The sequence below is a fragment of the Rhipicephalus microplus genome, chromosome 10 (genome assembly GCF_043290135.1).
Source record: "Rhipicephalus microplus isolate Deutch F79 chromosome 10, USDA_Rmic, whole genome shotgun sequence".
Classification (NCBI taxonomy): Eukaryota; Metazoa; Arthropoda; class Arachnida; order Ixodida; family Ixodidae; genus Rhipicephalus; species Rhipicephalus microplus.
Window position 1 is genome coordinate 7903724 of NC_134709.1, and position 19897 is coordinate 7923620.

Below are 19897 nucleotides of genomic sequence, written 5' to 3' on the forward strand. Positions count from 1 at the left end.
GTGTTGTGTGCGTGTTGTGTGTGTGTGTGTGTGTGTGTGTGTGTGTGTGTGTGTGTGTGTGTGTGTGTGCGTGCGCGCACGTGCATGCACATCTAGCAGTATATTTAGCTTTCGACTATACGGATGTATAACCAAGAAAGAGTCCATTGCGCGCATCATTTTTCTTTCAGTATGCGCCGATGCGATTCTCAAACAATTTAAATTGTCAACCGGAGGGCCGCCACGCGACCTTGGCCGCAGTGGCCAGTATCAATGTCATTGCATGCTGTCTCATTGTGAATTTTTCTAGGTTCGTGTCCAGGCGGAAACGCATCCACACCTAGCCCGGAGACGAGGTAGCATAGAGCATGTGCCTAACGTCTACTAAAATGTTTTCTTCCTCGCCTTTCCGCACTGTATGCCATAGTGTCAGTCACGCAACAAGCGAGGACAGCCTCCTTATCTAATGTTTTCCACTCGTCAACAACTCTGTCGTCTGGATCCTCCCGCATGAACCTCTCTCTAAAGTCTTGGTGTCCCTGCGAACTAGATTGTGAAACAATCAATTATTTTAACCCAGGTTTCCTGTGCCTGCTACATGTTTATGATGCGGACCAAAAATTTTTTTTTACCTCATTATATCTTCCTCTTTCTTCCTCTTTTCTTCTCAGGCGACACCAAAACTGACGATGGCCTGCACAACATCAACCTGGATCTCGGTAACATCAGACAGCGCTTCGAGTCGCCGCAGGAGTCTGTGCCATCCGTTGCCGACAGGTCTGCCTTGGGACGTTCGGAGAGTCTACTCCAGAGGCTAGAGAAGTACGTATACGAGATCAGCACATTGCATTCGTGTATCTGTTAGTGAAAATGAATTAACACAAATTGAAAACGTTCTTGATTTTTGTCGTCAGACTAAAAATGCTGAAAAAGTTAATTGATGCATTCATGTGGGAGGTAGTGGCCAAATACGGTATCAGGGTGGCCAATCCTGCTCTGGTAAGCAAGTGCACTACCGACTGTGAGTTACCGGCACCCCATCCTTATTCTTTATGAGAGTGACGGATGGAGTTATGAAAATGAATGGTGGTGGTGGTGGAAATGAATGGTGGTTTACCCCTTATCCCTAAAGACGAAGATATAACGTGCATCTAACGTGTGCATATAACAAGTGCATATTGAGGAGGATGGAGCGAGAAATGGAAAGGATAATTATAGACGTAGCGACACAGGAATTGGTCGTGGAATAAATGGCTGTTAAGGACATCCAAGCTGAAAGGAAGAATTGGACAGGCGCAGGTAAGAGCTGGTCATTAAGGGCAACTGGCTATGCACGAGAGGGAAACTGAAAGTTAGGTAGGCAGATGAGATCAAGAAGTTCGCGGGTACAACGTGTGGGGTCTCAATATTGAGAGAGCCACACCATGATCTTGGAGTGAACGGACACAGCAGACACGGTTGGGCCAAACCAAGCAATGCACGTTTATTTAACTACTTTTAGAAACGAAGATACCGTCAGTCGAATTAATATAACATCAATTATGATCATCACTCTAAACAACTTTACACAATATTACCATACACTCAACAACATAACATACACAACTCTACCAAGGCGGCATCCCCAATGCTTGACTTACGAGGGCCCACCGCAGACGACCTGCGGTGTCGTCTACGGCATACCCACACTAGAGACAACCGTCCACGCCACCGCCCCACCCCAAAAGAGACTCTCTCAACTCTCTCTGCCGCCACCAAGGCATGCTTGCCGCTAGGGGTCACTGCCGGCGCTAGCCCTCTAACAACTATGATGATGATAGCGGCGATATATGCTCGCTAACGCAACGCGGGCTATCGCTCAACAGTTGCGACCCCTCAAATGCGGTTTCTGCACGAGACACGTGCGCCATGAGGCAGGCGCAAACAACTTAACAGATGTTGGCACCCTCACAAACGTGGCAGCAGAAATCGCGGGACTGGGTTTATAGGCATGGGTGAGGCTTTTGCCCTGCAATGAGCTTTTGCCCTGCAATGCATACTTGGAATGTCGGCGCAAACGCGAAGGAGACATAGGACGAGGACGCAGTACGAGCGCAGTCTGAGAGCTCAAGTTCATTAAAACAAACGAATGCATGAAAAACCACCCTGCACGCGCAGGAATGTTTCGATCTCGTGAGATTGCTAAACGGGCATATACCTCGCAATCAGCGGAGAAACGGAAGGTTCAGACACGCAATAATCACCCGCCATTTTGTGGAGAACGCTCTCGCGAGTTTACGAGCACTTATCTTTGTGCTTCAGCAGAATAGCTATGGTAATGGAAAAATGGCTACATCCACATGACCTATATAATAGTGTGGGCGGCGTTGTTCATAATGAATCGTGATTGTGACTTTTCGGACGCAGAGCTTATGAGCGAAAATTGGCACATGTTAAAGTCAAGCTAGCGTGATGAAAAGCCGCGCCGAAGATCTGGCGCGTGGGCGATTAGCGCGAAGTAAAGGAACAAGAGGCGGATAAAGAACAGCCAGCCCACTCACTTGTTTCTCACTTTCTTGATGTTATTTCGGTCATGCTTTTTTCCTTTACACTATTTTTCTTGATAAGCAGTAGCGCAGCTATTGCTATATGCTTCTTTGGTCAATCCCCCAGAGAAGGCATGTGCCATAGATTGAAAGAAAAAAATTTGGCTGATCTGCCTATATAGGAATCGGTATAAGACGAAAGTGAAACGTACCTAGTTGAGCAGTTATTGTGCATTGTTTCAGGAATATCAACAAATTGCAAAGTCACGTAAAGAACGGCAAGCAGCTCAAAACTTGCACGCACAGTATGAGTGCGGACAAACAACTGTCACAGCTCCACACTTGAAGCTCCACACTTGATACACAGGACAAGCACGACCAACTGTCACAATTTTTCTTGCGCCATGTGTCAGAATTGCACTACTTTCGTAAATGCGGTCACACAGCGTGCAAAGTGACCATTGTCCTCTGCTGAATTAAGTCTGATGCGCTCACTCAGAACAGACCACGCTCTGTGAAGGCGACGACCTTTAGAGCTCGCCTAACGCGAGCCCGTCTCGCCATCTCGCCACAGCAGTGTAAAAGTAAGTTCTTGCACAGTGCTCGCCTCTGGTAACAAATGCATTAAAGTTTCAAAGGTTTGAGGACTGCCAAATAGTTCATGGTGTATATAAATGGCTTGCCGTTAGCCTTCCGAACTGATACGTTCCGTGGCGTTGTGGTTAGCGCAGTGCAGTGAGAATCGACAAGTTGGTTGTTCGATTCCGCGCGATAACTGCTTGCCTTCTGGTTTTTTACTTTACGATTTCTGAGTATACTTTTTAAGGTCACTTCCATGACAGAAGCAAGTCAGTGGCGCCGTGGTGGACCCAGACATAAAACTTCCGTGTTAAAGCAAAGAAACAGCCGGCCCAGAGTACAGGCGTTGTCTCTTACTTACACTAGCTTCTTTCTTTTCTTCACGATAGAACTATTTCTAACCTTCGTAAAACTGGAGCTGTCTCGGTGCATTTAATTTCTGTAAACTTGTTTTCTATTTCTGCATCCCTTAGATACCAGTCAGTGGCTGCTGGAGAAAGGAACGGGGATGCCCACTCTCCCACAGAGAGCGAAGACGAGGATTCGTCCGTCGTCAGGGAGACCAAGACAAAGGAAAAGGTATAGCCACTTTTTCTTTTTCACCTTGTTCATTTGCTAACGTGCAGTCATACTGCTACGGGCAGTCTGTCAACGAATGCTATGCGGGAGGGGTAAGCACCGCTTCAGCATATGATGTAGGCTAACTTGGCGCGGTAGTGAAATGGGCCCTACAATACTTTAGCTGACCGTCTAATGACTTCACTGAAAGTGTTTGTTGCCTGGCGAACTGCCCACCATATTTCTTTTCTTAAGAATCCTTCCAGTACATGCAGAGTTGGATATGTCGCACGCTGTATTTGCTTTCTCGTGTCTCGACGTCAGCGAAAGAAGCTAAGCAGGAAGGGATTATGCGGAGGAAGAACTTCTATCACGTGCTCGTCATGACCTCGAGCACTTTGTTTTTTTCGAAGGCGCGGCTTACCTTTGAGGCCTGACGACATGTATTGCTTACAGCGTGTCATCACGTGGGATTTTGACGCGGCGCTACGCTCTCTCTCTATAAAGAGAGTGGGCGCGCAGCTTTGTGTAGCCACGTTCCTTCTCTCTATGGAGAGAGGAGGGCACACAGCCGCGTCTGCAAGCCCTAAGCTGACGCGCTGCAACGAATGCGTGTGGTCAGGCCTTTAGTGTCATCACGAGAACGTTGCGGTCTCCCTGAGGTGGTGCTTCTACTTCTTACATACATGCCTGGTTTCAGTTCTCTACGGCATGATGGGAAGGGCGTTTCGGCTGCACTAAGGTTATCGCCTATTTGCCGTGCAAACTGTTGCCTTCTCCATTTTTAGTGGAACAGTGACGAATAGTGAAATATACCCCATTTTTGTGGCGCAATACTCATTTATGCTGGACCGTGACTACATCGCACACAGTGACATTAGACGCCGGCAAACAAGCCTAATTTATAAGATTCCTCCCACCTAAAAAAAATAATGCTGAACCTGTATGCTTAGACGTCATTTCTTCGTTAAAGTAAGTTCGTTGTTTCAAACGTCAATCAGCTACATGTGTGCAAGTTTTTTTTTTTTTTAAATGTTTTCGTAGGTTGTCTACGAAGGTTTGTCATCGCTCAAGAGCCAATGGGAGAGCGGTGCAGTGAGCAGCCACCAGGAGCGCACCGAGGAGACCAAAGAGGAGCTGGCGAAGCTGCGCAAGAAAATGTGCTTGGGCCGCTCAGAGTCCATGCGACAGGTCAGAATCGGAACGTCTGTCTCTGTTTTAGGAAAATTAAGTGCCAGCCAAATGTGAAACGTACAATCTGTCTTGGCTAATGCTCCCATTCACAAGCACATGTGAACGGAAGATTCGTACACTTCACATGGTCTCCTAATAATACACTAAATAGAAATCTGCTGCTAGAGACTATAGAAGCTGCAACACGTAGCGCTTCAACCAGCACGGGAATGCTGGGCCATGCATAGATTCGTTTAACTTTCATTCTTTTGACTCTAATCGGTTCTGTGTGGCCTGGAGCCACTTTTTTGCAAATGTCTGCTTGGCAATATTCTTAATGGGGATACAATACGAAGATATAAAGACAGACTACACAGGACACAGTGTTAACAGAATGAGCGCGAACAAAGTACTGTGTACATTGTAGTCTGTCTGCGTAGCGTATCCCTACTATAAGCACATTGCCAAGCCAACAAGAACCAATTAGCCCCTTTAATCGCTTCACTGACAAATTTCGGGAAACGTTCACCTATTCCACTTCATCACCTTGACCTTTTCAGGCTTGCCGATTTAAATCCGGTCATGAAATTTACAACGGTTCCTTCTTTTATGTGGATCGAAAACGCAACAAAGCCGCAGTGCACTCGAAACCATTGTAAAGTTCGTGACTGGATGCACGCTGCAGCTGTATCTTTAACCACTGTGTTTCAGTATATTAGGATCGAAACATATCCGAGGATTCTATGTACTAGGCAATGAAGTTAAAGTATTGGCTTATGTAGATGATGCAGCGATCTTTTGTACAGTTGTGGTTGAGCGATCGCAGCGCCAGGCTGCCATCGAGTATGGTAGGAAACTTCATGGTCGCCTTCACACACGGCAGTTGCGTCACGTGAGCACAAACTTCAGGTATGACGTCATGCCACCGCCATAACTTGAGTGACAAGAAATGTTTCCTTCCAATCGGCATTGCACAAGTATCACTTTCTTGACACTCTCGACAGCAGTGTCACTGGGTCTGTAACCTATGCTGTGATGCTTTGCGATTCTCCACGATTTTGTCAGAATAAATCGACAGAAACGTGCCAATTTTCCAGTGACGTCTGTTGCACTCTATCTGATGCAATCATCTGCAATTAATTCGCTTCGATCAACAGTATATGCGAGAGTGTGTTGTTTAATGGCAGGTGTACCAGAAGGCCGTGGAGGATGCCAACCGTATCCAGGCTGGGCGGGCCGAACAAATCAGCGTGGAGGGCCAGGAGGCTCGTGCCACCTCCATCAAGGAAAAGTTTGAGGCCGGTGTGGTGACCCAAGAGACCGAGGCCGAAAAGATTGAGCGCCTCCAGCGAGAGAAGCAGGAGGAGCTCAGTGTTTTCAACGAGACAGGTGAGTCTAAGTACGAACTTCCGGCTCATACCCTGTTATGAGCTCGCAACAGCCAATTGTGGCACCCTATAGTTTCTGCCACCAGTGTCAGCTACTGCTTTGACGTGAAGTAAGAAAAAAAAAATTAAATGAGAACATTCTAGGGCCGTAGCAGTAGAGTATTCTACCAGTTCCACGCTAGTGCTCCTTTGAAAAAAAATTACCTTACACAGGTGTCGCGTCATGCAAGGAATTGCCTTAAGATTTGTAATATAACATGGTGGAAGAGTAAAATTAACACTCATGTGTCGCACAATGCGAAGAGCATGAATATCATTGAATGCTTTCAAACCGTTACAAAGAGCTCAGCCATAGTTCATAGTTATCAGCCACAGCACAAAGTGACATAATGCCTTCTCTGCGAAATGTCGAAAAATGCCCTCATTGGTGCTTTCTTACTTCATTGCCATGATTTATGGCATACTGCATAACTTGCATGTGTACTTGCATTAGTTGCCCCAAGAAAGTCTGCAACGAGCTTTAAAAAACTGCTCTTCCGCTTTCACTGTGACAGTTTTGCCGGTTCTGCACAGGCAGGGGCGGATCAAGCCTTTCATTTTAGGGGAGGGATGGGGGGGGGGGGGCAGTCTCCTGAAATAACGTCAGAGAAGGGGTGTAGTCATCATTTTTTTTTGTTTGCTGGTATAAAAACCCCTTCATAACATAAATACTGTTAATGTGAGCTCGCAGCAGTCTCGCTTATTTGTGCTAATTGGTGATCTGAGCTGGACTACAAGCATTGAAGTGAGGGGGCGGCTGCTGAAACAGACTTTGGGGGTACGGGTAGGGGGGCGATCGCCCCTACTACCCCTCTCAGGATTCACCACTGCGCACAGGCCTAGCGATTTCTTTTGCCTGGCCAAACAACGAATCGCCCTGTTTGACCCTTCATATTGTAAATACTGTTAATGTGGACTCGCAGCAGTCTCGCCCATTTGTTCTATTTGGTGAAGCACTGAAGGGGGAGGGGGGGAATCGCTTCTACCGCCTCTCTCGGGACCCGCCCCTGCATGCAGGCCTGGCAATTTTCTTCTCTGGTCGAACAACGAACCGTCCTGATTAACCGATCAGCTTACTGCTGGACAAAGTGTACTTTGCCATTTCTGCTAAAGTGCTCATTACTTCGAAGCTTTGTTTACCACTACACTCTCAGAACTGTGGCGTGCCTGCCCTTCACCAGTGAAACAGCAATCATGCTACACTCGGCGACATCGTGGCACTAGGGCGAAAGCTACGGAGGCGAAGCTTCCACAAATTAGTCTTGCTCCGAAGGTAGTGCATCGGCCTGTGGCTGATTTCGGTTTTTCTCACTCGCATCATTAACAAGTTTAGAAAATTATGTACACAAAAAATTTGAATGGGAAAAACATTTCAATGGTCCAGTGTACATTTCTGAGCCATATTACGAGTATATTTTTCTCGGAGAACTAAACAGCGCATTTGTGGCCGCACACTAGCCCACTACGTAATGGATGTCATGAGTACTTTAGAAAGTGGGCGTGCTGAAACGATGGTGCTGTTTAAAAAATGAAAAGGAAGGCATTCTACAAAGCAATAAACAACTATTTTAGCTCCGACTTTCCACAATTATTTGAGCCTCATAATGAATCTGCATTTATTTCATTAAGTCAAAATGAGAAAATCGTCAGTAAACTTAAGCACTACAGTATTTCTTGGCATGGTAGTGGGCATGCACTTCAGTTTTGTAGCTTCCGCAGTACTGTCGAGAAAAGTTGTTGCTGAGTATAGCTGGTTTCAGCTCGAACCGTAAGAACTTTTTCTCAGCTAATGCACGTATCACGCATATTAGGAGTCAAAAATCCACCGTTAGTACATGAAAGAATACATTTGGCCGAGCAACAATGTCGAATACCTGATGAAATTCACCAGGACATTCAAGTTCGCGATTTAAAACCAGCGACCCGAGCATGTCTCTATGAGAAAGTAGGCTATCTGAAACGCTCCAAAAGTACTTGAAGTCACGAAATTGAGTCGGCCCGATTGATTGGAACACTTGGAAGTCTCTCTGTGGGAGGAATAATTATTGAAGGCTTATGGTGGACCTGACAGTCGTTCTTAGATTGTAACTAAGTTTAACATACGGTTTTTCAGCGAGGCTGTCTATATCCTGTGCAGTTGTTGTGGTTTTAGTGTGCTCGAAGCAGGTAACATAACCAGAGAGGGGAGTGAATACAGAAATAAAATAAAGCGATGACGGTGGAAATTATGATGACGATGATGATTACAATGATCATTCCAGAGATGTGTAAGCGCAGGTATTTCAGGCTTAGTGGTGCATTTTCGACAGCACGTCATCTTGCTAGCCAATTGCACACCTTTGAGCTTTTGCAGCTTCGCTTTCCCACAATTCTCGCGGTGTGGAGGCCGGCTGAGGCTTCGTAGGTGGATCGGAAAAATTTGTGGCTCTGCTGCGGCAAATCCGTTTACCACTGGCTTTGAAAACTGTTTCGCATTGGCCATTGCAGGTCAATGCCATCAGCTGGGGATCCCTCGCTCTTGCTTTTCTGCTCAGAGTCAAATTCACGCAGGAGTGAGATTATGCGCGCATGTTACTTATGTTTCATATCCGACTAGAAATACACACAAAGGAGGCTCGCCATTGCAGTGTTCTGTTCATGCGACAAGTGATCTGGCATGATCTCCGCGGACTGGTCCTTGCGCTTCGCTATTATTTGTACAAAACCCGAGGGCTACAGCTGCAGCTCGAGCTATGTGTTAGCATGACGTGTTTGCATCGGCTAGTTTCGTCTTCCTCTCTTACTTCTCTCTTACTCGTGTTTCGGCTACTCTGGACCACCACTATTAAAGCATCAGAAGGGACAATTGGGCGGTTGGTGTACTTCCATCTTAAACGAATATTAGCGCGACGTAAACAGGGACGGGAAAGAAAAGACAAACTACAGCGCTGTAGTTTACAAGGCCTGCTAAAATTGTTTGTATATTTGGCTGATTGACGGAGGTGAATGCAGCAGGTCTGAAAAAGAGGCTATTTGGGGCGTTGGGCTTGAGCATTGCTGAGATTTCAGATGCTGTGATAAGTGCTGTCGGTGATGTCGCGTGAAGGGTATGCATAGCGTCGTGCGTAAAAGTTTTAACGAATCAAGCTTTCGGTGAATGCTTTGTTACAGTTCCCGAGTGTGCACTCAGCGAGATGAAGTGCGATGTGCTTATCTTCGTCCACCGCTCCTTGCAGGGATTGCCCACGAGGCTAAGAACATTTTCAAACAACTTGACGCCGAGGTGGCCCGCCAGTCTGGTGCTTCTTCCACGTCACTGGCCCGCTCCCCTAGCAACCGCTGGAATGTTGCACGGCCTCAACAGAACCCAGTCTCACCAGGCGACGTCGTCCGCTCCAGCGACCCCGTCCGCGATGTTGAGGTTGCCACCACCGAGGTGTCTGAGCGCTTCAAGTTCTTCGAAAACTTCAAGGATGACTCTAACAAGCAGCGCAAGCGCTTCGAGATGACGCCACCCCGCGAGAGCGGCAAGGAGCCTTCGCCCGAATTCCAACCTCCACGTGACCCCAACGTCGTTCGAGCTGCCGACCCAGCTGAAGAGGTCATCGTCACGGACACCGCACGGCGCATGCGTGAGCGGTTCCGCGAGCTCGAGGTTAACGCGAGCCGCGAGGAACCGCCCCAGGGACCCAAGCCACTCAAGAGGATCACTCCTCCGCGCGAGTACACGCGCGACGACGAGCATGAGCCATCGCCCGAGGTCCAGCGCGACCCTGACATCGTTCAGTGTTCGTACCGCGTTGAGGACGACATCGTGGTCGAGGCTGACCGCGCCAAGAGCATGCGGGCACGCTTCGAGAACTGGGATGCAGAGCGCGAGGCCCGCGAGAGCCGACGAAACGGCGAGAACGCTGACGAGGAGTGCTTGCCCATGGCCGACACGGCCAAGACCCTGAGAGCCAAATTTGAAGCGATCCGGGACGAGTCTGAGCGCCAGGAGGCACACAGGCCCAAGCCCAAGGTCAACAGATTTGTGGTGAGCCTCTTGCCCTACTTCAAGTGCTGCACTTGCACATGTTTGTTCTATCCAGTTCCATGCCACTGTAGCAATCCACTGTTCAAGCTGTATCGCATGCATTTCTTGTGGGCTGTAGCAGATGTCGTGGAGCTTGCTAAGGTCCTTAAACCAACTCTGTCACTTGATTGGGAAACACATTCCACACACGAAAAATAGACCAGTGGAAAATTTTGGTCAGATATTGCAGTTGTACATCGCATATATAATGCATAAGTTGAGAGCAGTGTTGACTGCTTTGTTAACTTTTTTCAAACACAAGTTGGTCATAAGTTGACCGTTAGTAGCGATCACCTGGTGGTGTTGGGCAATTGGGATTAGTCGTGGGCTACCATAGGTTGACACTTGACATGAGCAAGCTGTTGGGGCCAGTTATCTCTGTGGAACTCGTACTACCTTATCAGTTAAGCAAGCAGTACATAGTATTTCTACATTCATTTGGAATTCCTGTAAGATTTGGCACTTTAGAGAAGCCATCAGTCAGCTGCTGGTCGGCGGGGCCCTCCTAATGGGAATGAAACAGTGGTATAGTCAGGGTGCCACTCTGCTTCTTCAGAACGTGGGATGGTTAGGTGGAGATGAGGAAAGTAACCACTGCACTTGTATATCTAATTGTATTATATCTTTGAAAAAAAATTATATGCATATTATTTCTAGGTCGCTTTCATGGAAAATAATTTGCCAGACTTCAAATAAAACTGGTAGAGTGCCCCATCAATGGTCTATTAAATTGCAAAATCTACCCCATTAACAAAGATACAGGTTGCGATTTGGTCTCAACAACAAACCTGTATTTTACAAGCCTCGTTTACATTTTTTTTAACATCTGTTCACTCCATCGGAATTGCAACTTTATGAACTATGACTGTTTTTTTCACTGACCATGCCCCGATCACAAAAGCAGAGCATGAACAAGCATGTGTAAGCATTATTTAGCTATTTCAAAATTTAAGAACAGTACTTGGCGTACTAATCGCATTGGCATCTTAAAACTGTGTGTCTTTTAAACTTTAGTCAGAAGGGTATCTCCTAGCACAAGTAGCATAGTGAAGGAGGTAATGTAACCTGCATAAGTCTCAATTATTTGTAATGAAAGGAGCTTAACAGCAAGTTTTATTTTACCTTTTGCCTTTTTCCTGCCTTATTAGCTGTGACCATATGCATTTATTTTCGTGGTGTTTCTGTAGATTAACTACTTTAACCATTGCAGCAATTCTGTATTTCTAGTCATTGAATATGGCAATGGAGTTTATGCCTGTATTTTGATAACTGCATTTGCAATTGTGTCCGCAATCATTATACAACAGTAGTTGCTTTTTTTGTGTGTGTGTGTGTGGGAAATGCTGCACATCTGAAAGCAAGATTTTGTGAGTCCATGTTGTGGCCTGTTCACTAACAACTTATATGACTAATGCACAAAAGTGTTGCTGCCACTGCAAGCCTGTTGGTTATGAACATTGCAACACAAACTGCCTGTTATCGTTTTTCAGCGGTTCGCAGGCTTGGGAGCTGCTTGGTTTTCAGTAAGGGCTTATTTCAGTGTGCTTGTTCACAACTCGGCACCATTTAGGTTTTGTTGCAGAAGTACTCCTAATCTAATATTGCACCAAGACATGCTCCTTTCGGCCTGTTTTATGACCAGCACCTAGTTAAGACTGCTTTTACATACAATGCTAGGATAAACTTTACAGCAATGACTATGCACTTATTTTATGCATGGTGATAACTTCGTGTATTTACCGTATTTATTCGTGTAATGAACCCACCTTTTTTCTTTTTTTTTTTCAGAAAAGTTGGCGCCAATTTAAGGGGAGGGTTCATTACGCGGGAGAAAGAAGTCACGGGAGTCGTAACAATAAAAATTTCGGGGGACGACTTTGCTTGTTTTGACCCGTGAAATGTGCGGAAATGTTGTAGGCCCGTGTGCTCAGATTTGGGTGCACGTTAAATAACCCCAGGTGGTAAAAATTTCCGAAGTCCTTCACTACGGCATCTCTCGTAATCATATGGTGGTTTTGAGACGTTAAATCCCACATATCAATCAATCGAAATGCGCGACAAATTTTTTTGTAGCCCGAAGCTCTTTTTGTTTTGTCCCGTAATGAAAGTGCATGAATCGACGCCGAAGTGTCGTCCAGCCGCTCGGTTCCAATGCTCCAGTGCATGCTGTTAGTAACCATCCATGTAGCTAGTGTACCGGCCCAACGCGTCCTGTGCAGCAGGTTCTCAACTCAGTTCACAACGACCAACCCAAAAACGAAAACGCAGCGTCGGATGGCGGTGCACAAGCAATGTATTGGATGTCGTGGGTGCACAACCCGCCGTCGGTGTGGTGGGTGCGGTTGCGCTTGGCATAGGTCCGAGATGGCGAGCACGCGGCCTGTTCCATGGCGCAGCGCAAGTGCCATTTTGGACGCCACGTGCTTTGTTTTTGTGCCACTGTGTTTGCGTGGCGCTGTTAGCAAAGATTTTTCTCCTGCAGCCGACAGATGGCGCTTTGCCGTACAAGGCTCGACTTTCAAATTTTAATTGACATCCTCCACGCTCGCGCTGCTCGCAACTGTTTAGATTGATTGCATAACTATCTTTGGCTTTCATTGCATTGTTATTTTGTCATATAATGGCTTGACTCAACATTGTTTTGATCATTAACGGTATTGGATATCCTACCGAAATAAAATGAACAAATATGTTTTAAGTTTTTTTTCCTTTTTTCAAGGATCAAGCTGGGAAGTGAGTTCATTATGCGAGTGGGTTCATTATGCCAGTAAATACGGTAACCTAGACATCTTGTGTACGACTTCTCTCCACGCACGTCACCTTTCCTAAATGACAAAATATTCCTTCGTAATCTCTTTTTGCTTGTGCGAAATTTTATTACTTCAAAGAGCGAATGGGTGCGTGGAACAAAAGAATTCATAGTATATTCGAATTACTTATTGCATAGCTATTGTCAAAGTTATAAGGCTTATCTTAGCTGATTTAGTTGACCACTTCATTGATTTTTCGCAACATGTGAATGCTGTTTTGGTGCTGTGGCTTTTTTTTTTTTTTTGCTTCGCGCCAGCAAATGCATTTGCCCCACTGCTTTGATGCATGGTTTGGAAGACGTGCAGTTGTGCACTAATGCCAGAATGGAAAAAATGTGAAACTGGTGAGTATTTTTCTCCCCAAAAGCATGTGCGCTAACCAGCATGCGGGTGCAGGGCTTTAACTATGTCAGGAACCAGCATCACAAGAGTAGGTGCAGCCTCTTAGTACCACTGAGAACCCCATCTAAGTTTAAGCCGATTTACATTGACACACAGCTGCGGTCACCCGCTACAATGTTCTAGTGGTTGAAGTGTTCGACTGCTGACCCGCAGGTCGCGGTATCGTGTCCCGGCTGCGACAGCTGTATTTTCAATGGAGGCGAAAATGCTTGAAGTCCTCGTGCTTCAAAATTTCTGGCAACCTCCACCACATCTCTCATAACCTTACTGCGGTTTGGGATGTTAAGAAAAGGATGGACAGCAAAAATAGGTGTGCAACTAGTACTCCCCATTGCTTGCTTATATTTAAAGCAAACTTCACAAAGTTTTGAGAGTATCTTGAATGGAGATCTTCCTAAGTGTCTTCTGAATTTGACAAAATGAAAAGCCATTCTGAAAATAATGAGAAAGCATACAATTTTGCTATTTTTATTTTTTGAAGGAACATTTGGGAGAAAGATTGTGCCTGTAAAATGGCGAAATCTCCTCTGGTTATTATTTATGCCTGGGGTATTATTCTGAAGCAAAATTTTAATTAAAGATTGGTCATGCCTACAATTTTGCATGACCTAGGTAAACTTTGGTAAAAATACAATTCTGGTGGCAACACTATTATTTGCTTCAGAATAGGTGCAAGCTATACAGAAAAAAGTCACAAAAGGTTGCACTTGATAGTTGCAGTGGTTACAAAGAAAATGTCCCTTTTCTGAAAAATTAGTGTTTGAAGAAAACACCATTTAGAAGAGTTTAGAAATGCTTTCCACTGAGTGTTTTTCCAAGTGTAAAATGCATCACTTTGTGGAAGCACTTGTCAGTAATAACTGGAATACCATGCAATGAAAACTGACGAATTGCATTTTCAGTTGATTTTGCCTTCCATCCTCCCTTAAGCCCCAACAATTATTAAACATGAGAAGTCAAATGAAATGGTAACAGGCTGGTCTATAGTTGAGGGAACGCTAATAATAAAGTAAAAGCAAAGTTTACTGCGTCAAGTCAAACGTCCAGCCTTGCTGCAGTTATGTAGTACCAAATGGAGATAATGTTCCTCTGATCAAGAGCTACTCAATAACATGTTCTTCATAAACATGCACAACTACATCTGAGCTATAGTACTGGAAAGCCATTATCAATTTATTAAATTTCAACTCTGTTATGGTGCGATTTCTTTTGAAAGTCTGGTGCTGGTTTCTTTCATTAGATGCATGAAGCATTTTAAGACATTTACCTATTGCAACTTGGTTGCTGCAGTTAATTGCATTGTTTTAATGGCTGTTTTAGTGAACTGGCAGTGAGACAATTTTGGTGCATGCCTGACTAATGACCATTGAGTTCAATACTTCATTAGCAGTAACTAAAATGCTATGGGTGTTGAACCCTCATGGAAAACATGTTTTATTTACTGAACACAACGTAGCGATTCAGGCAAATGCATGATGTTCCCTTCCAGAAGACAAATGCTGGCTTATTTCTAAACTAATTCAATGCATCCGATTGTAATGCGATGTTGCTTTTGCATTCTGCAGTGAGTGACCTGAAACAGTGTTCAAAGGCCTCCATGGACATCGGCACACTGAACTGGAAGACACCGCCACCAGTTTGAATGAAGATGGATATATTATGTTTGAAGAATGCCCATGCAGGACTGTTCACAAAGCGGTGTTACTGCTTTGTGCTCCTAATGCCATACGTCTCATGTACATAGTTTGTGGAGTGGAAAAAATTACGTCGCCGACTATCCTGCTGTCCTCCCGTTTTTCCTTGTATAAAAATGTTTATTTCAGAGGATTTGTCATTGGCTTTGCCATTTTAAGATTATGCTATTTGTGTTCCAAGAGGCTAGTCCATATTGTTGGTTGGTACTCCCTGCCACTGTTTAGCTTCGTGCGTGTGCACTCAGTGCAAGCACTGTTACATGCGAGCTACAAGATCCTCTCTCGACTGTTGACTGAAATTAATCGTTCATTATGGGGAGGAGGAGCACATATTTTTCACGAATAAAGATCTGTCAAAACTTTTACCTGCCTTGTTAAGCTCTTTAAAAGCTACAGGACAGGCAGCAGAGCAATTTGAATGTTTCAGGCTCTCTTTAGAGTCCCTCGGAAGGCTTCGAGTCTTGTTTCTTCAGTGTATTCTAACGGACTGCAAGTCTCTTTTGAGTCGTCTTTGATGTCTTTGTATTTTTTTTTTCTGATGTAATGAGGACTAACCCTGTTTGAATGTGCATTTGATGCTGTGTGTTTCTATCGAATGCTATTTTATGTACTCGTACTTTCAGCAGTGGTTCAACTAGAGAAATCTTAGAGATCTCTTTGTGCCTAACAGCTGCCAGTTTTTCGCAGTCGTTTTCTTTAGTGACTGTTGTACTGTGTGGTTATGTCCAGATTTAGCTACAGATATGTGAACTCTACTTCAACCACCTGGTTTCCATTAAATTCTATGAATCTCTTTTGTACTTGCTGCGAATCTAAGTGCAATACGATTATGTAGCTTGTTTTAGACAAAATAAAATTTATACATCCGATCTTGTTGTGCTTCCTTATTCCTGGTGCTGCTCACCAATGCTGCAGCCTACTGACAATGGTGGCGAAGATCTTGTGTTGCCACTTGCACTGCAATTTATTCCAAGCTTGTGGTGCTCTTGTTTGCAGGAGTTTCCAGGAACTCCCAACTCTGAGGCATGCGCTATATGCAACAAAAAACTCTACCCCATGGAGCGAATGGAGGTGAGCGGACTGCGGATGCACAAGAACTGCTTTCGCTGCAGTCACTGCAGTTGTCATCTCAGGTGAGTTTGCACATCTCAAGTAGTGCCTGCTCACGCATGAGGAAACCTGTTCCATGTGTACAGGTCACCCCAATCATAAGCCACAACCGTTCAACCAAATTAAACCAACTTAACATGAAGCCACGAAAAGTATAGAGGAAATTTCTGTACTGCATTATTTTAATGTAGTCTGCCCCTGGATAGAGAGAACGCGTCGACTGAAAGGACTGAATCGACCTTCAGATCGGATAGTTTGAGGTTCCCTTCTGCATGCCTTCGACCGAATGCGCATCTCTAAAACTCTTTTCCCAATGTAAAACCGAAAATTCTTTGAGCCACAATTTTTAGCAGTCGTTTGTTATAGCCACGATTAGCCATGGCTGGATTAGTCCATATAAACTCCCTCACGTGATCGACGAGCTACAGCATTATTTCCCTATCGCAGCAATCTCTAGTCGAGTGTTATGCACACATGTGCATTTCTTGTCAATGATTACCGCCAATTTGTAAACAAGTTGCAAAAAGAGTTGATTCTGGAGACTATGGAAAGTGTTAGACCTTTAAATTTTGGCCTGAAACTTGTGTAGAAGACAACTCCGCTCCTTGCTTCACATGTCACACTTGCCATGACAAGATGGCGGCCGCTGGGGGTGGGCGAGGTGACAGCCGGCTACTTCTAGGGCTTATTTTGCTTTCGAATTATTTTTTTACGGCCCACTTTTCATTTTTGTATAGGCATGTAATAGACTGCCTACTGGTAATTGTCACTGAAAACCAGAAATTGTTTAGGCGACCATGTCGTGGTCCCTTTAAAGTTCCTTGTTCTGTAACAGTCGGGATGTTAAAAACATGTACTGCAGTATTTACCGATTGTTCGATCTTTCACTTGTCACCTTGATTGTGCAATAATGTTTGAAATCCATACTCCAACCTGCTTTGGTCTGTGTTCTGTATGCAGGCTGGAAAGCTACACAATCAGCGGAGGAAAGCTCTACTGTGGACCTCACTTCAAGCAATTTTTCATAGCCAAAGGCAACTACGACGAGGGCTTTGGTCGTGAAAAATGGTCCAGGTCTGCATCGCCTGCTTCCCGAGAGAGCAACGAGGAGTACACGAATGGCGACAGGGATCACATGGGCATCCTCGACCAGCCAGTGATAGCGTAGCTGCCGCAACCTGTACCCATAGCTTTTCAGCCACAAAACGTGCATCGTTGCTGTTGCCGCCACTTCATTCTGCCCTGGCTTTTTCCTAGCTCTATATACTCGGCATGCTCAATGTAAGATACACTTCGTGTCCGGCATGTTCAGTCTTGGTACCTACTCATCCCCCCCCCCCCCCCCTACTGTTTTTTTTCTTCTACGACTGCCCAAGACTGTCACAAAAGCACTGTCACATGTCCAAGTGCTTGTCGTACCCAACAGCCAGTTGACTCCTTTAAGGCCTTGCTGGCACACTAGCTGGCTGGACTGCTAGGGTCTGACAAGATAAGTTCTGGCAGTAAGGGGTTTGCGAATGAGCATATGAACAAACTCAAATCTGCTGCATTCAACCAGCAAGCACTGCAGCAGAAAAGCGACATGCTGAGGTATATGTAGTCAGCATGCTTCTCTCGGTATATCTAGATCGCCATGTGTTAGTCCGCTTTTCCCAGTGGTCATGTGAAATACTAGTGCAACAGTACGTGATACAAAAAGATGAGTATTATTCCCCCGTGCTTATAAATGTGTTAATTTACGCGTGATGCCGTTTATCTATATGCCCTTTAAATCTGTTTTTATGCCCCTACATTGCATGCCATTGAGTGGGCTCTCTTTTTATAAGAATTTTTAAGATGTCAAAAGAAAAAGTATGCTGTGCATTCTGTTGTCCTTATCTGGTGTATCTGCTTTTTTTTCTGCATCTAAGTTTAGCGGCTTAGTGCCGATACTCCTAGGAATAAGCTATCATTTTTTTTACCCTGTCTCTATATTGAAGCGAGGACTTCCTTAAAAAGTTCGACCTGGGCTCGTAAACAACTATTCAAGTACGAGACTCTTGCTGCATGTTTATAGATTTTTTTTTCTGCGTTCAGATTACCCGGTGTATTCTTGAATGAACAAAGAATTCTTAGCAAATATTTATGCGGTTGATTCAACTGTGCCCACTTTTAGTTTGAGTATGTGATCTTGACTCCGCAACACCTTCTAGGTTGACCATGTGGTTTTCTTATCAGGGCGTTTCCTTCTCTATTTCGCTGCTCTGAAAGATACTCTTGAATATAACTCAATTTTTGTTGCAATTTCAAATGCTGCAGAAGCATGACTTGTAAATAAAACCCAAATGTCGATGTCAAGTGATCGTGATCTTTCATCCTTGTGCTTAATGAGCCTGCAGTGTTGTGCAGGTCTCGCCGGGATAACACTGCAGCAGCTAACCACTAATCGAGCGACGGCCGGAAACAAAGCAGCTGTTAGCTATTTGCTTCTCATCTGCATCGCGCTCCCTTTCTGGCAGTATTGCCAATCTATCAACTGGAATCGGCATAGCAAGAGATGGGTACATTTCTATGTCTGGTAGTGAAAAGAAGGGGCACGATAATCATCAGATGTCGTATCGATCTCGACAACTTGTCAAGTCGTGCTGCCTGCAGCCACATTCAACCCGTTTTTAGCTATGCTTGCTCTTTCATTGCACAAACCTATAAAAACTGTGCTCGCGTGCATATGCCGTTGGAAACTGCAACAAAAGCTAGCTTTACTGCCATCTCGTGAAAAAAAGGGAAGCGTAAGTCAGCTCTGCCGCAGCGCAAACCTATGCAGGCTAGCTGTCACAAGACATAGTGTAGTGTGCTTCCAAAATAAAAAAAAAACTTTTTCACGACCCCACCTCCCCCCTCGGCGACAGTTTCGCGGTGGAGTCTCCATTTCAGAACCACTGGTGTTGAGATAATGCGAAAACTTCGTTTAGGTGTAGGAGATGCCTAGTAGACGTAAAGCATTTCTTCCTCTTAAAAAACCTCTTGATCCAAATATTGTCGCCAACGATCGCGTAGCGGTGGTCGCATATGATCGGAGCATGCGCCTCTAATGCGGGCGGTACTGGGTTTGGTGCCCGCTGCCTCCAGAGATCAGCTAGCAATTCAAGTGGGGAGGTACCCCGGCCTGGCGATCTGTTTCGTGTTGCGGAACTTGCGGGACCTCATTTCTAAAGCACAGCCTCTGCTCTTCCCCCCCCCCCCCCTTACGACACTGCGCCGTGTTCCCTTCGTAGTCTGCAGAAACGGGGTTTTTCTTCTACGCAGACCTCTACTACTACTGCCAAAAAGGTAAGTACTCCATACAGTTTGAGCAGTTCTCCGAAGTGAACTCTCACAAGAGTGAACTTTAAGGGAAAAAGTAAGTAATAAATAGCTCGCTTAACATTCATTAAATTGAATATTCACGGAAATACGGAACAGAATAGAGAACATGCAATTAGTTTCACAAAGCATTGTGTAATTTTCATTCACGCTGGCACCCTTAAAGTGCTCGGAACATACTAGTGTGCCGACCACCGAGCGTTTCCAATGGGAGACGCTGGCACTGCCGATGATGCCTTCCTCC

At 45.2% G+C, this 19897-nt stretch overlaps 1 protein-coding gene across 19 annotated transcripts in view; it reads left to right on the forward strand.

Annotated features, from left to right (window-relative positions):
• The window catches only part of LOC119180953 (uncharacterized), a 311773-nt gene extending 293125 nt beyond the window's left edge, over positions 1-18648 (forward strand). For 17 of the 19 annotated variants that reach the window (XM_075874974.1, XM_037432096.2, XM_037432100.2 and 14 more), the window contains 7 exons: positions 651-801; positions 3557-3662; positions 4686-4832; positions 6002-6203; positions 9457-10256; positions 16198-16334; positions 17272-18648. In XM_075874974.1, the coding sequence (XP_075731089.1) occupies positions 651-801; positions 3557-3662; positions 4686-4832; positions 6002-6203; positions 9457-10256; positions 16198-16334; positions 17272-17479 (1751 nt within the window). In that variant the 3' untranslated portion in view covers positions 17480-18648. Of the gene's footprint in view, positions 1-650; positions 802-3556; positions 3663-4685; positions 4833-6001; positions 6204-9456; positions 10257-13362; positions 13450-15072; positions 16071-16197; positions 16335-17271 lie in introns of those variants that run through there. The other 2 variants (XM_075874970.1, XM_075874972.1) reach the window with 2 other exon arrangements.
• The last annotated feature ends 1249 nt before the right edge of the window (positions 18649-19897 follow it).